The sequence below is a fragment of the Hevea brasiliensis genome, chromosome 2 (genome assembly GCF_030052815.1).
Source record: "Hevea brasiliensis isolate MT/VB/25A 57/8 chromosome 2, ASM3005281v1, whole genome shotgun sequence".
Taxonomy (NCBI): domain Eukaryota; kingdom Viridiplantae; phylum Streptophyta; class Magnoliopsida; order Malpighiales; family Euphorbiaceae; genus Hevea; species Hevea brasiliensis.
Genome location: NC_079494.1, coordinates 79,876,134 through 79,890,536, shown reverse-complemented (window position 1 = coordinate 79,890,536; position 14,403 = coordinate 79,876,134). Strand labels below are relative to the sequence as shown.

General features: G+C 26.7%; 1 protein-coding gene and 1 long non-coding RNA gene across 2 annotated transcripts; both read right to left on the bottom strand.

Annotated features, from left to right (window-relative positions):
• Nucleotides 1–5,571: 5,571 nt before the first annotated feature.
• Nucleotides 5,572–7,226, bottom strand: LOC131170557 (uncharacterized). Its single transcript, XR_009141337.1, has 3 exons — nucleotides 7,132–7,226; nucleotides 6,340–6,396; nucleotides 5,572–5,773 (listed from the first exon to the last, which is right to left on the bottom strand). It is a non-coding gene; the product is annotated as an uncharacterized LOC131170557 (long non-coding RNA).
• A 5,883-nt stretch (nucleotides 7,227–13,109) lies between these two features.
• Nucleotides 13,110–13,938, bottom strand: LOC110639561 (arabinogalactan protein 13). The gene has a single exon (XM_021790564.2). It carries the CDS (start codon nucleotides 13,777–13,779, stop codon nucleotides 13,600–13,602), a length of 180 nt encoding a protein of 59 aa, XP_021646256.1. The 5' UTR covers nucleotides 13,780–13,938; the 3' UTR covers nucleotides 13,110–13,599.
• Between the last annotated feature and the right edge of the window lie 465 nt (nucleotides 13,939–14,403).

The window sequence follows — 14,403 nt, the reverse complement described above, 5'->3', positions numbered from 1 at the left end:
GTGATTAATTTTTGATAAAATGATGTTTTTAGTTTTATTTTGCTATCGTTAATTTTGTTGATGGAAAATTAAAAAATTAAAAAAAAGATTAAGTTTTGTTAATTGTGTATTGTTAGGACATAATTAATGGCGTTAATATATTTATCATTCATGTGTTAATGGAGCAAAGTTTAAGGTATCATCAAGAGTTTAAGCTTATTGTATCTTTTTACTTCTTTAACTTTTATTAAATTTACCTTTTATACTTCTCCTTTTGTTATTTATATTTAATTTACCAATTATTGACTATGACTTATCTAATAATGTGTGATAATATCCTTAATTTACGTTTCAATGACGGTTTTGGAAGTCCCTTTATGATGAATTTTTATTTAATATTTATTAATTTTAGTGTAATATATTAATATTGGCTTTAATTTTTATTCAATTAAGTCAAAATCAAAATGTATATATGTTAATATATGATATTATTTTTCATCAACAACAAACAATTTTTTTCAACAATTTCTCCTTTTGAAATTTTAATATTTCTGTCAATTGCTAGAAAAAGAAATTACATGAATATTTTTGAGATTATATAGTTAATGGAATCTAAATTTTAGTATTAATTTACTTTTCTTTTATTTTAAAATGGAAGCTTGTGTCTTTTGTTGAACTTGAGAAAAAAAAAGTAATAATTCACTCTAAAATTAGTTATTAAATGTATTTTTTCCAGATTAACTCTAATAAGTAACTAACTTACTAACGCATCTAGCAGCAGATTACTTCATAATTATTCTAATTTCATATTATTAGTCATTTAAAATTATAAATTGGATGCCCACTATGATCAATGTAGAGATTAAAAATAAAAATATAATGAGTATTAAAAGTATAAATTTATTATCAATATTGGCATAACAATATGGTCCCGTGCCCCAAGGGACATGTTCAACACTATTTATAATTTTGGATTGGAATTTTTTTCCTTATTGTCAATATACTTCAGCTGTTTGTTTTACTATTCCTAATTGAGGTATTTGCCTTATTGCAAACGACTTCTTTTGTAGCTTTAAATAATAACATACCAAATATATGCTATACCTAAAATTTGGTAGAGAGTTTTATCTTTGAGAAAAGCCAAAAAAAAAAAAAAATTGGTAGAGGGACATTATTTTATTTTATTTATAATAAGAGCTTTTCTCAAGTCCATTTATATTTTTTTCTAGTTAATTTCAAAAGTACATTTCTGACATTGGCTCAATATATTTTTAGAGTATTATAATTTTAATTGATAAAAAAATTTTGATTTTTAGACTTTGTTTATTTTACGAAGAAAATAACTTTTATATTTTTTAATATTTAGATCATTTAAGAAAATAGATCAATGGAAAATATTTAACTTATTAAAAGAAAAATGAAGTCATTTTTAAATAAAATAATTTTATTTTTTAAAAGAAAAAGTCATTTTTTATTTTCTAACTTTTAATAATCTTATTAAAATATAAAGATACTCATACATATATAAAATAAATATATATAATTAATTTAACATTAAAACTAAACAATGAAAAATAATTTTTATAAAAGTATTTTTTAAAAAATATTTTTCACAAAAAATATTTTCTATATACAAATTAAATTAATTCTATTAAAAACTTTTTCAAGTACTAATATTTTTAACATACGATCATACGTTTTTTAAATTTTTTTATATTTTCTATTTAATTTTCTTTATATATAATTTTAGAAAAAAATTTCATGCTAATTAATAATATAATAAAATTAAAAAAAAAATTAAAATAAGGAACTAAATTAAAATTGTGCAAACATCTAAAAAAAATTCATTATGTTCTAGTTATAAAAATTTAAGTAAACAAAATGTTGCTTTAAAAAAAAAATAAACAAGATGTATTTTTAATTATCAATAATATCTTTTATTTGCCTAAATAAGATTTGAAATATTCATCTTATTAGGTATCATATTTTTTGCTCCTAAATTTATTTACTATTAATAATTTTTTTAAGGAAAATTAGTCCTAATAATAAAAATTTTAATTTTTTTGACTTTTTATTATTATACCAATTCTTTAATTTTTGGAAATTTTAGCTTAATTTTAAATATTTATTTTTTTAATGAATGGTGAAAATTAAAATAAATTGGTGATAAAAAATATCATATGTCAATTGATTAAAAAATATAGATCAGATCACATTAGTTGATTTAAATTAATTTTAACTATAAATTAAAAAAAACTTTTAAAACCAAACTAAAATAAAAAAAAAACCATAATTGTAAAACTTTTTAAAAAATATTTTTTAATATTAAGTTTTTAAATTAAATATTATTATTTACTTTAATATAATTGTCTATGAGTTAGAATATGAATAAGTATTTTTCGAAATAGAGTTTATGATAAGATTAAGATTTAAATATTTATTATTATTTATGGTAAATTAAAAATTATGAAAATAATTTGATTAATTAGTAAATTCTTTCACTTATATATACTTTTTTATTTATTGATTAATTATTAGAAGAGAATATAAGACTATAAATGTAAAGTAAGTTTGGTTAATGATTTGGTGAATATTGTAACTTTTTTTTATTATATATATAATATTAAATTAATAAATTTAATAAAATTGAAATATTTATAATAAAAAAGGTTATATCATAAATATATTGATAAAAACTTAAATTATATAATTTAAAATACATTGTTATAATTATATATTATATATTAATTTTATTTTTTAGTATATTTTTAAATATTTATATATTTGAATAAATAGATAAAAATATAAATTTATTTAAATATATAAAAGCATAAAATGAATAAGTATTTAAATGTGATATTATGATATTTATTATATTTTAATATAAAATTAAAATTTATTTTTTCTTTTAAATGATTAATTATTCAAATAAAATCTAAATGATTTTATGCATTACTATTTTTTAATTTTTAATAACTTTACAAATTAAAATATTTTATTGACAAAAAAGTAAAAATTTATTTAAAAATATAACCAGTGAATGAAAAAACTTTACGCTTTTTTCAACTTTTTTTATAATTTTCATTTGATTAATTTTATCAAGATTGTAAAATTAATTTTTTTATCTGAATTATTGAAAATTCAAATGCAATTTTAATAAATTTATTAATATTTTAATAAAAATTATTTTAAATTTATTATACCTTAAAATAATTTGAGAATGTAAAAGTATTTTATTTTTATTTTCAATGAAAATAAATAAATAAATAAATAATTTTTATACATAAAAATATATTCTAAGTATAGTTAAAGCTATATTTTTATTAATATCTATAATTTTTGTTTAGAAAAAAATACTATAAAATTGTAACTAATAAAGTGGTTGTTACATTTGAATTAGAGTAAAATTTTAAATTTTAAATTTAATATTTAGTACTATTTTTTTTAAAAGACTATAAATTTAAAACAAATAAAATAGTTATTGAATAAGATTAGAATTTAACATATATTAAAATAAATGTAATTTTTTTATTTAACTAAATATTTAATTTTTTAATAATAATTTTATAATTATGTTAATTAAATAGTTAATTTTTTAATAGTAATTTTATCTTTATGTTAGGGAGTTTTTGTTTATCCTATTATTTCCCCACACACATATATATAAGTTGTAAATATTTAAAATAATTAAAAAATAAATTAATAGAAGTAATGTTCAGTGTTTAAGGTTTTTTATTAAATTTATTATAATAAATTAAATTATTTTAATTAATTAATAATACTTTATAATTATAATTATTACTATATTAGGAATTATAATAAGATTTTTGATATAAGTAAAAATATTATTAACATAACATTAAAATTTTAATTTATATTAATTAGAAATTATTTAGAGATTTAGCAATGAAAATTTTGTGCTAAAGGTTATTAGTGACGAAATGATACAGATGAGTCTCTTGTTGCTAAAAGTAATAGCAACGTATCTGTGTCCGCTGACGAATTATTTGTCATGAATATATTAGCGACGAGTATTTTGTCAATGAAGCTACTAGTGACATGATAGTGTCATTGCTAAACAATTTTATTAGTAACAAACTATCGCTAAATATATTTTTAGTGGTATTTTTATAACGAGTATAAAACAGTGAATGGTATTTTTATCCATTCTAAAGTTTCCCTTTCCCTTCCCACTTTTATATATTACTAATTTTTTTTTTAATATAATAACATGCGTTGCATGTTATTATATTCATTATGAAAACTTAAAATTTAATTTTTTTTATTTAATTTTATATTATTTTTTTATATTATATAATATTATCATAGTATTATAAATATTATATTTAATTATTTAAATTAAAATATTAAGTTTAATATTATTTTAATTAATTATATAAATAAAAAATTTATCAATTTAAAAATTATTTTTTATTCAATCATATTTTTATAAAAATTATGTGTTATATTATTAACATATAATATTAACTTAATTATAAACATAAATATAATATAATAAAAAAAATATAATAATAAGTTTTGAAAAAATGAATAAGTGAAAATATTTAAAAATTAAAATAATTTAATGATAAATATAAATTATCTCATTGAATGTAATTCACTTAAATTTTATTATAAAAAGTTTGATTTATATATATTTTATTTTAAATTTTTTATAATTTAAAATAATATTAACTTGCATAATAAAATTACATATTTAAATTAACGTGAAAGAAAATTATTTATAAAATTCAAAATTAGAATAATTTTTTAAATAAATTTTAGTTTAGTGGATTATTATTATAATATTTTCATTTTTATTACATACATTTTATATTGTCATATCCTATAATACAAAATTTTTTAAAACCAATTTAATATATTAATTATTTAATATATTTAGTAAGTGTTTTTATTTTTTAAATTATACATTATATTATATATCTTATAAATACATTATTTATTAAAATATAAATATAAATTTAATCATACATGTTTTAATTAAAATTGAATATATATATATATATATATATATATATATATATATATATATATATATATATATATATATTAATTGTGAATATAAATTTGAAAAATTAAATACTAATAAAGTATTTTAGTTAATATTGCAATACAATTAAATTAATTTTTATTTATTAATTTCTTATTTTAATTAATTACTTAATTAAAGTTAAATATAAATAGGACTAAAAATTTTAAATTTATATTATTTTCAGAATTAAAAATTTTAAATTTATACAAACTATAAAATTAATTTAAATTATAAAAATATAATTATAATTAATTTTAAAAATAAAGAGTAATTTAAGAAAAATTAATATTCTCTGTCACGACCCAACCTATGGGCCGGACCGGCACTAGGACCTGGGCCAGCTTAAAGCCCCCGAGGCCCGTAGTAAGCCTAACTATTCCTCAAATCCATAACCAGGCCCACAATTTAGACCCAATATGCATATAAGATAATTTAAATTAAACTGTTATAATTTCATTTTGGGCCAACTTAGCCCATAACTTTTCAGAAAACTAAAATCAGGGGAGCCCAGCTCAACCCTATTACCTCATTTATAACCATTTAAAACTCATAAAATTTTTTTCTTTTCATTTATTAATATGCAAACTTGAATTCATACAGTCCCTGACAGGCTTAATGCTACTACTAGCACATGCGGAGTCCTAAATTACAAATTTAGAGAATAATAATACAATTAAATAATCGACGTTAAACCTGCGAGGAAGAAAACAGGTTGCTCTGTAAAATAACTCCTCCTGTGGCCTGGAAAAATATTGAACAGGAGTGAGCGTTCGACTCAGAGAGTAAAATATCAATTTTAACCATAATCTCTATAACTATCTAAAACTAAGGCACCTGTAGAGTGAAATGCAACATCAACAACATTTTCACATCATAACATCAAAAGGTAATTTGGAGCACTCACACACCTGTAGTATCAATCATAACATATGGGGTGATCCCTATACAACTCTCTTAAATCCAACTGGTGCCGGTAATTACTCAAGCTCGGACTTCCACTTAATAACCAAATCGAGGTCCCAGTGAATTACTCAAGCCGTGACTACCCCTCGAAGGATCGGGTCCCGGTAATTACTTAAACCGTGGATCGCCTGGCCCTATCCATAGTCCACACCACATCACGCACGCCAACGCACGCTGCTGCTCCAAATTACCACAACGACATCCATGGCACATCAACGATTATGAATGCAACATAAATCGTGCCTAGAGTTTAACTACATAAATATATGCATATAAGTGATGCATGGGCATGCTTGAACATATAATAATATCGAAATTATAATTAAAATTAATATTCTACTTACAGTACACCGATGACTATTGTGGCTGCTGGATGCAGAAAAATAGCTGACCTCGATCACCTAATAATTAAATTATAAATTTATTAGTACTGAGTTAAGATAAAACTCTAAAGAAGCAATAGATGACCTAATTCATGCGGAAATTCTAGAGTTTCCCTATACCAGGACCTACCCAACTGCAAAAGGCTTAAACAACACTTCTAATTTCTCAATTCCACAATCACATCTCATCAATATCACATGGCCCCTCCCGGCCCTCCAAATCAGACAATACTCAAAATCTTAAAAATTACATTTTAGTCCCTATAATTGACATTTTTCAAAAATCCACTCAAACAAGCTCTAAAAATTCTAAAATTTTGCCCCGCGGTCCTTAATAATATTATAAGGCTATTACAAAATGAATTGAAATTTTCTAATCACCCATGAATATTTTATTCAAGAATTTTATTCGATTCCTTAAGTTTCCAACATCTAACATATTCTTAATTCAACCCAATTAAATATTCACATATTTAAACCTCCATCCTCAAGCTTCAACCAATTATATAAAATTTAATTATCTTAATTTCAATTAATCTTATATGCCCACATGCTAAAAATATAACTAAAATCCATCCATATTTCTCAAAAATATTCTACGATCACCCAAAAATTCAACTAACACCATAGAATATCTCCAAATAATTTTACTTTCATCATATATTTTTCTTAAAATTTTTCTCCAATTTTTTCCTGTTTAAGAAACACTGTATTTATGCTCCACAGACAGAGAAATAATAAAAATTGTCTTACCCGAAGTTTATCTGTGTCTCAAAAATTCCAAAAATTTATGAGGAAGCCTCTGGAAGTTGAACCATCTCCATAGCTCACCAGATCACCGGCACCACGCGCCGCGGTGGCGGCCCGATCACCGGCTACATTTGCGGATCTGATCATACCACCATGTTCCTCTCCTCTTCCTCAGTCCTTAGGTGGTCTCGGATCGTCGATCCAATGGTCGGATCGTCGTAGATCTGACGAAAAAGCTTGAAAAACCCGAAACTTCTCTCCTCCATATCTCACTCATCCGACCTCCATTTGCTTCAAAATTGGTGTCAAAAGAAAGCTCTCGGAACAAGCTTTCCAACGCCACCGGAATCGCCTCGATCGGACGTCGGACGAAGCCGGAATCGCGCCGGAAAGCCGCTGCCCACTGTGCGCGCGTTTTCTCTCTCCTCTTCCTCTCTTGCCGCCGTTTCTGGTGGTCCTGGACGTCGCCGGAGGGTCGCCGGCCGGTGGGGAGCTGCTTGGGACGTCGCCGGCCGGTCACCGGAGAAAGGAAGAAGAAGAAGAGAGGGAAGGAAAGGAAGAGAAGAGAAAATGGGGGGGGGGGGGGCTTCCTCCTCCCGTTTTTTATTTTGAATTTTTTTTTTTTTTTTTTAAAGAAAAGTTGGCTGTGACAGTGGGAAACCCACTGCCACACGCCAAAAATCCCATCAGCAATTTTTTTTTTTTTTTTTATATGGGTTGTTACATTCTTCCCCCCTTAAGAAAAATTCGTCCTCGAATTTTCGAAGAAACAAGAGATATGGAAAAGAAGATTATCGGAACAAGTGAAATCATTACTCCTCCAGCTATGCAGGGATTGGTAAAACATTTATTCTTCAAACTCTTGTAACTATTCATTGACCATTTTCTGACATTTTAAGTATTCGCTATACCTCACCGTTCTTGACTTGATGTCTCATAACTTTAATCAACTTTGGTGCTTACCTCACTTTTATTACGCCCCAACATGTCTCTTGGTGACTTCAGTCATCATTCCTTTGTTTTAATAATCTCTGTTTTCCCCAATGACATAACTTATGTTCCTTATTCCATGATATCCTATGAGTAGCTTTCTGTAGCACCTAATCTAGGCATCTTGTTCGAGATCTTCACTCTTCTTATGACTTCAGTGGTTAATACCTATAAATCTTCTCACTCCCATTATACTTTAAATTTTTAATCTCTCTTGTATCATTACTAAGGTACTTAGACCAACCTCTATCGATCTTATGTAACTAGTCAGGTAGAGTCTCCTCCAAGGGCCAAGTGTATCATTTATCAACATTGGAAAGTAAACTGGGTCTCTCCTTCTAGGTAACAAAAGTGTTTATATTCTCTGACAACTCAATCCATGCGACTTTATCAATTCTCACTCCTTCTCTGGAATATAAATATCTAGACTTCTTCCTATAGCTTCTTAGTATGTGGCCTACTTCTGACACATTAGCACTCAGATCGAGGCTCTACTACTCCTTTAATCTATCATCTCATAATAACTTGTTTTAAACGTCTCTTAGTGTGTTCCTAGCATACCTATTCCTCCTTATTCTCATCATTATAACTGGCTCTATCGAGCTCTTTTTCTGTCCTTTGCATCTTATCCACTTTCCTTTTCCAATTTTTTTGGTATTGTTGATATCTTTTCAACCTGCTGTACTTATTCCTTAATTTTAGTCCTATTTCACCCTTACACCTTTTTCCTTCAAGGATGTCCATCCCATCATCAACTTTAACTTTCATTTTATTTCTTAGTTACTAGTTCTATTACTTCGGGAATTCTAACCTTACGATTTTCTCTTACCAGCACATTCTTCACCTTTTGTAACACTTATAATTAACCATAGAAAATTCTTTTGCATCCCCTTTACCAACTTAACTATCGTAACATTATCATTCCCTACCTCTCTTAGTAGGAAATTACACATCCTAAATGGATATGAGCCCTTGAAACTATAAGTTCCATCCGAACTAACACGACTGTAGGAAATGTGTGCCATGCCTTAATCCTAAACAAAATACTTCACATGTTCATTCTCCTTAATAAAATCACATATACTGCCCATAGCTTTCCAAACTTCAGCTTCATCTTTTCCTATTAGCAACAATCTCATTCGCTGTAACTCATTCACAATTAGTATTCTCTCCAGCTCATAATTTAAAATAGTCACAAGCCTTAGTAGCTAACTCAATTTGACTCCTGTTATTACTCTGATCGTCCTTTCATACTTAACACTAGGTATGCACTTACAGTCATTCTCATATCACGAAATTGTATATGAATTGGTGCCTACCAAACTCTCAAATAACTAGGTCTCCTTGACTCTGTCTCCGTTCCTTATATAACCCTCTAGAACCAATAGCACAAACTAAACTTGAAAAGAAAGAAAAATATCCTCTTATATTCAACTATGCCCGATTGTCCATATAATAACGTTTAATCTATGTTTCTTGGTCTTTCTCTTCAAATTTCATCATCTCTTAGCACAATTGTGCTCTACCTATAAGATATCATCTGCATGAACACTTTACCGTACCATTGTCCTTCCTGACATAATATTTTATAATTTATTAACTTTACTTATACTCGACCAATGATTCATATCTATCATCGTTTATATTGTGCCCTTAACTTTTGTTGATTCCTGAAAGATTTCTCTCGCTAATAGATTCTTCAAATACTAATTCCACCCTTATCTATGGTCATTAATTTGATCCTTAAACTTTCTAGTGATTTATTACCATCCATACTTGTCACTTTTTATTCTACCCCTACTGTTGCTCTGTCGTTATTGCGTCACTGCAAAGTGATTCTGTTGATCACACTAAAAATGTTTGCCTGACATTCATAACGAACCTCTAACTACCTTCTCACTATCTCAAAAGTCTAACCTAAAACCTATGTGTCATTATCTATCATTCTTTTCCTCTCATCATACCTATTTGATCCCTTAGACTGACTTTTATTCAACTTACTGCTTACTAACTTCTCTTTCTCTACCTATTTAGGTAGTCCGCAATACCATCGCACACCTTCTAACATTTACTCATTATTATTGTATTCCATACCTCCATCACTTTTCTCACTAATGTGGTCCCATTTTGGGTTTTCCATCCTTATCATTCTCCTTGCCAAGAATAACACTTAGTCTATCCTATATCTTAACTTTGTTCCTTTTATTATGCGCTCTTTAGGTTGTCCTTTCATTTATTTCCTTTGTCTTACCCAAAATAGAACTTGACTATTTTATCCCTGGTTCCATTCTTTTTCCTAACATAATAGCTGTACTTGCTAACTATATCTTTCAGAGTCTCTATCGCGTTATCATATGTCTGTGCTACTCAGATTTGGTCCTTTGACCACTCTAGCTAGTACCTGTTTTCTTCCTCGCAGGTTTAACGTCGATTATTTAATTGTATTATTATTCTCTAAATTTGTAATTTAGGACTCCGCATGTGCTAGTAGTAGCATTAAGCCTGTCAGGGACTGTATGAATTCAAGTTTGCGTATTAATAAATGAAAAGAAAAAATTTTTATGAGTTTTAAATGGTTATAAATGAGGTAATAGGGTTGAACTGGGCTCCCCTGATTTTAGTTTTCTGAAAAGTTATGGGCTAAGTTGGCCCAAAATGAAATTATAACAGTTTAATTTAAATTATCTTATATGCATATTGGGTCTAAATTGTGGGCCTGGTTATGGATTTGAGGAATAGTTAGGCTTACTACGGGCCTCGGGGGCTTTAAGCTGGCCCAAGTCCTAGTGCCGGTCCGGCCCATAGGTTGGGTCGTGACATTCTCCTTCCTTCATATATTTATATATAATATAAATGAATATAGATATGTTTAAGTTAAAAGTTATCAAATTAATTAATGGACATTTTGAAAAGGAATTAATTAAAAGGTAGCATTATTTTGGTGGAATGTCTTTGTAGAACGAAGGGTACTCCAAAAACTTCACTGTCAAGGCTTCATGCAGCGCCCCCAGCAATTATGTTCTGAGGAAGATGGAAGGGTCCCTGACAAGGCAGTTGAAGATTAGAAATCGGGTTGCAAGGCCTAAACACCTCTTTTGGCATTGGGTTTTAGATTTTGAAATTATTTTTTTAAATAAAAGTATTATTTTATATATTATTAAAAAAAATAATTAAAATAATTTATTTTTTTATTTTAATATTTTTATAATTAAAATAATTAAATTTAATTTTTAATTATTTTTTAATATTTTTTAATTAATATATTTAAAAAATAATTTTTTCAACGAACAACTTCAAAAGTAATGTCAATCAAGCCTGATTTGTAGGGCTAAGTTGTGAGTTTTGAAATAAAGTTCATCTCTTATGGGCTTTATAAACTATATGGACTCTTATAATGATTTTTTTTTTGGTTTTTTTAACCCTTCACTGTCAAGCTGAAGTAATTGATGGGAAAATAAAGAATCAATTGTCACCGTCTAATAAATTCTCAGTGTCTAATCTCAATGAATCAATAAACAAAATAAATTTCAATTTCACAGGATATTTTCTTTCATGGGCTCTATGACTCGTCTTGGCCATAGCCAATAAAATAGAGCCGATCAATTTGGTATATATGCCAGCCATGATTTGAGATACTATCGAATCATGTATATGGGTATCCAATGCTTGATTTCAACCACAACAAGAAAGAGAAAATTGCTTTGGAAGCCCCAATGTTTCATTGAGAAAGTAAAATTTTTTATAAGAAAAAAAAGTCTTATTTATTTATATTATTAAATTAATTTTTTTGAAAAATAATTATTTTATTTTTTTCTTTGAATATTATTATTTTTTATATTTTAAAAATCAATTACTTTATAAAAAAATTAATTTATAACAATAAATTCAATTTTATCTTAAAAAAAAAATTTTGGAGCCCCACTCATTTTGAAGTTGGCAATGGCCAGTGTGATTTTCAATTACTACTAGTATAATTCGTCTTTCTAATGATGATCATTAAAATTAATTATCGCTATTTTAATTTTATTAAATTTCATTTGCTTATAGAAAATAATTTAAATTTTATAGACATGAACACTATGTCAATAAGAGAAAATTTTCTTATTCGCAAACAATTTTAATCTAATAAAAAGAAAAAAAAATCATATTGAACTATCATTTTAGATTTTCAATCATATTCTGACTGAATTTCTACCAAAGTGACCTAATTGATTTTTTTTAATTACAATTTAAGTGATTTTAATATAAAAAAGTTATTAATTCACTGTTCAAAATTTTACATGTATTTTATTTTATTTATTTTAATTAATAAAATAATATATTAATATCATCCATATCTTAATATAACTAAATTATCATCTCAACACAGCATTTTGTAAATTTTTTCATGCAATTAACTTTGACCGAGTCGAATTCAAGCCTCACATCTTCAAAATTTATTACTCTACAATAGATTCGAAAATATAAAAAAAATATTAAAAGATAATACTACTAAAAAAATAAAAATAATTTCTTTTTTATTTCAAAAATGAATCTCATATGTTATTTAAAAGAGAGTGTATAAACACTAGGTATATCTAATAATTTATCCTACTCTATAATCAATAAATTAAAGCTTAATATTTACTATTATATATTTTAAAATAATTATTACATTGTTATTAGATTAATAATTTAATAATTAAATATTTAATTCAAAATGTCAAAATAATTTATATATTTTAAAAAAATATTTTTAAAATATAATTAAAAAAAATGTTCAACTCAAAACTTAGTTGGAATAGGACCACTCTAGCGTTCACATGGGTAGGACATAGCACACCCTAGGGCTCCAAAATTTAATCAAAATTGAAGGCCCACAGTTCTTCAATTGTCACCTTCCTTTACAATCTGCCAAAATCACAGCTCATCAGCACCCTTCACTAAGCCAAAAACAATTAATATTACAAAATTCAAATATAAAACAAAATAAGACTCTTGAATTCAATTCATTAAGAAGGATAAATCACAAGATTTATTGCTAGAATAAATCACAAATACAAGTGAGAGTAGCTCATCAAGCCAAAATAAATATTACAAGTGGATCACTCAAGTAAACCAAGATTTATTAGCCTAATTCTCTAATCCCACATCCTCTTAAAAAATAATAAAATTGGCATAAGAATTATACAAGTAATTAGGTCATTAATATAGTACAAAATGACACCAAATACATCAATCACACACCACAAAGTACATCAACAATGATCATCATCAACATAAATTCTAAACAATCCCTACCCATTTCTTCAATCTCTTCCTCCACATCTATGCAGGACCCAAAAAGATGGATAAAGAAGAGGAAAGCAAGAAAATTGGGAGATAGATATGTGAAACTAGAGAGAGAGAGAGAGAGAGAGAGAGAGAGAAAGAGAGAGAGATGGGTAGAAAGAGGAATGAGAAACAAAAAATAAAATCAAATCATACTACTGCATATAAGGTTCAAAAGAAGAACCCGAAAGCAAAAGCAGCCAAAGATGCAAAGAATGTGGGAACAAAAACAGAGGCATCAGAAGTTGGGCTTGGTGCTGGTGCTTCAGCAGCTGCAGCCATTTGCATGGTGGAGAAAGCCATCAACACAACCATCAAAACAACAAAGAGCTTCATCTTCATTGCTTCCATCTCTTTGAAAAATTAAAATTTTGAAAGGAGAATTGGACTTCACAACTCCTCTTTGAGATATATGTATAGAAAAAGAGGAATGGTAGAGAGGAAGCAGTGTGTACATACAAGGGTTTGTGGATTAATGGGGTAGTGGGTACTTATATATAAGGAGAGAGAATGAAGGTATAGATAGAGAAATTTGGGGTTTTTTTTAAGAGAGACAAAGTGAACGTTGGAGAGGAGCGGAGACAGGGTGGCAGCAACAATGGTTGTCATACAGCTGGCAATGTAGGTCATTCTGTGGGTCCCCTGCTTTTGCTGTCTGTCTCACCAGCTTTGGAGTTTTATTCTCTTGTTCACAATTTTTTAAAGAAAAAAAAAAGAAAAAATTTGCTGATTTTTATGAATGGTTTGGTTTGTTTGGCAAAATCTGAAATCTATATTGGTTTTAGTTTAGAAGAGTGAGTTGGTTTGGTTCCTTAATAAAAGGATTTTCAAAAGGATTGGTGGTTGAAATAGAATTCTTTATGCAGTACCTAACAATAACATGTGCATCCCAGCACGGTCAGTGCTCTCTCTTAATCATTGTTATGGCTTTGAAAGTATATTCAATTATTGGGGAATTTTTTTTTGTAAGAAGGA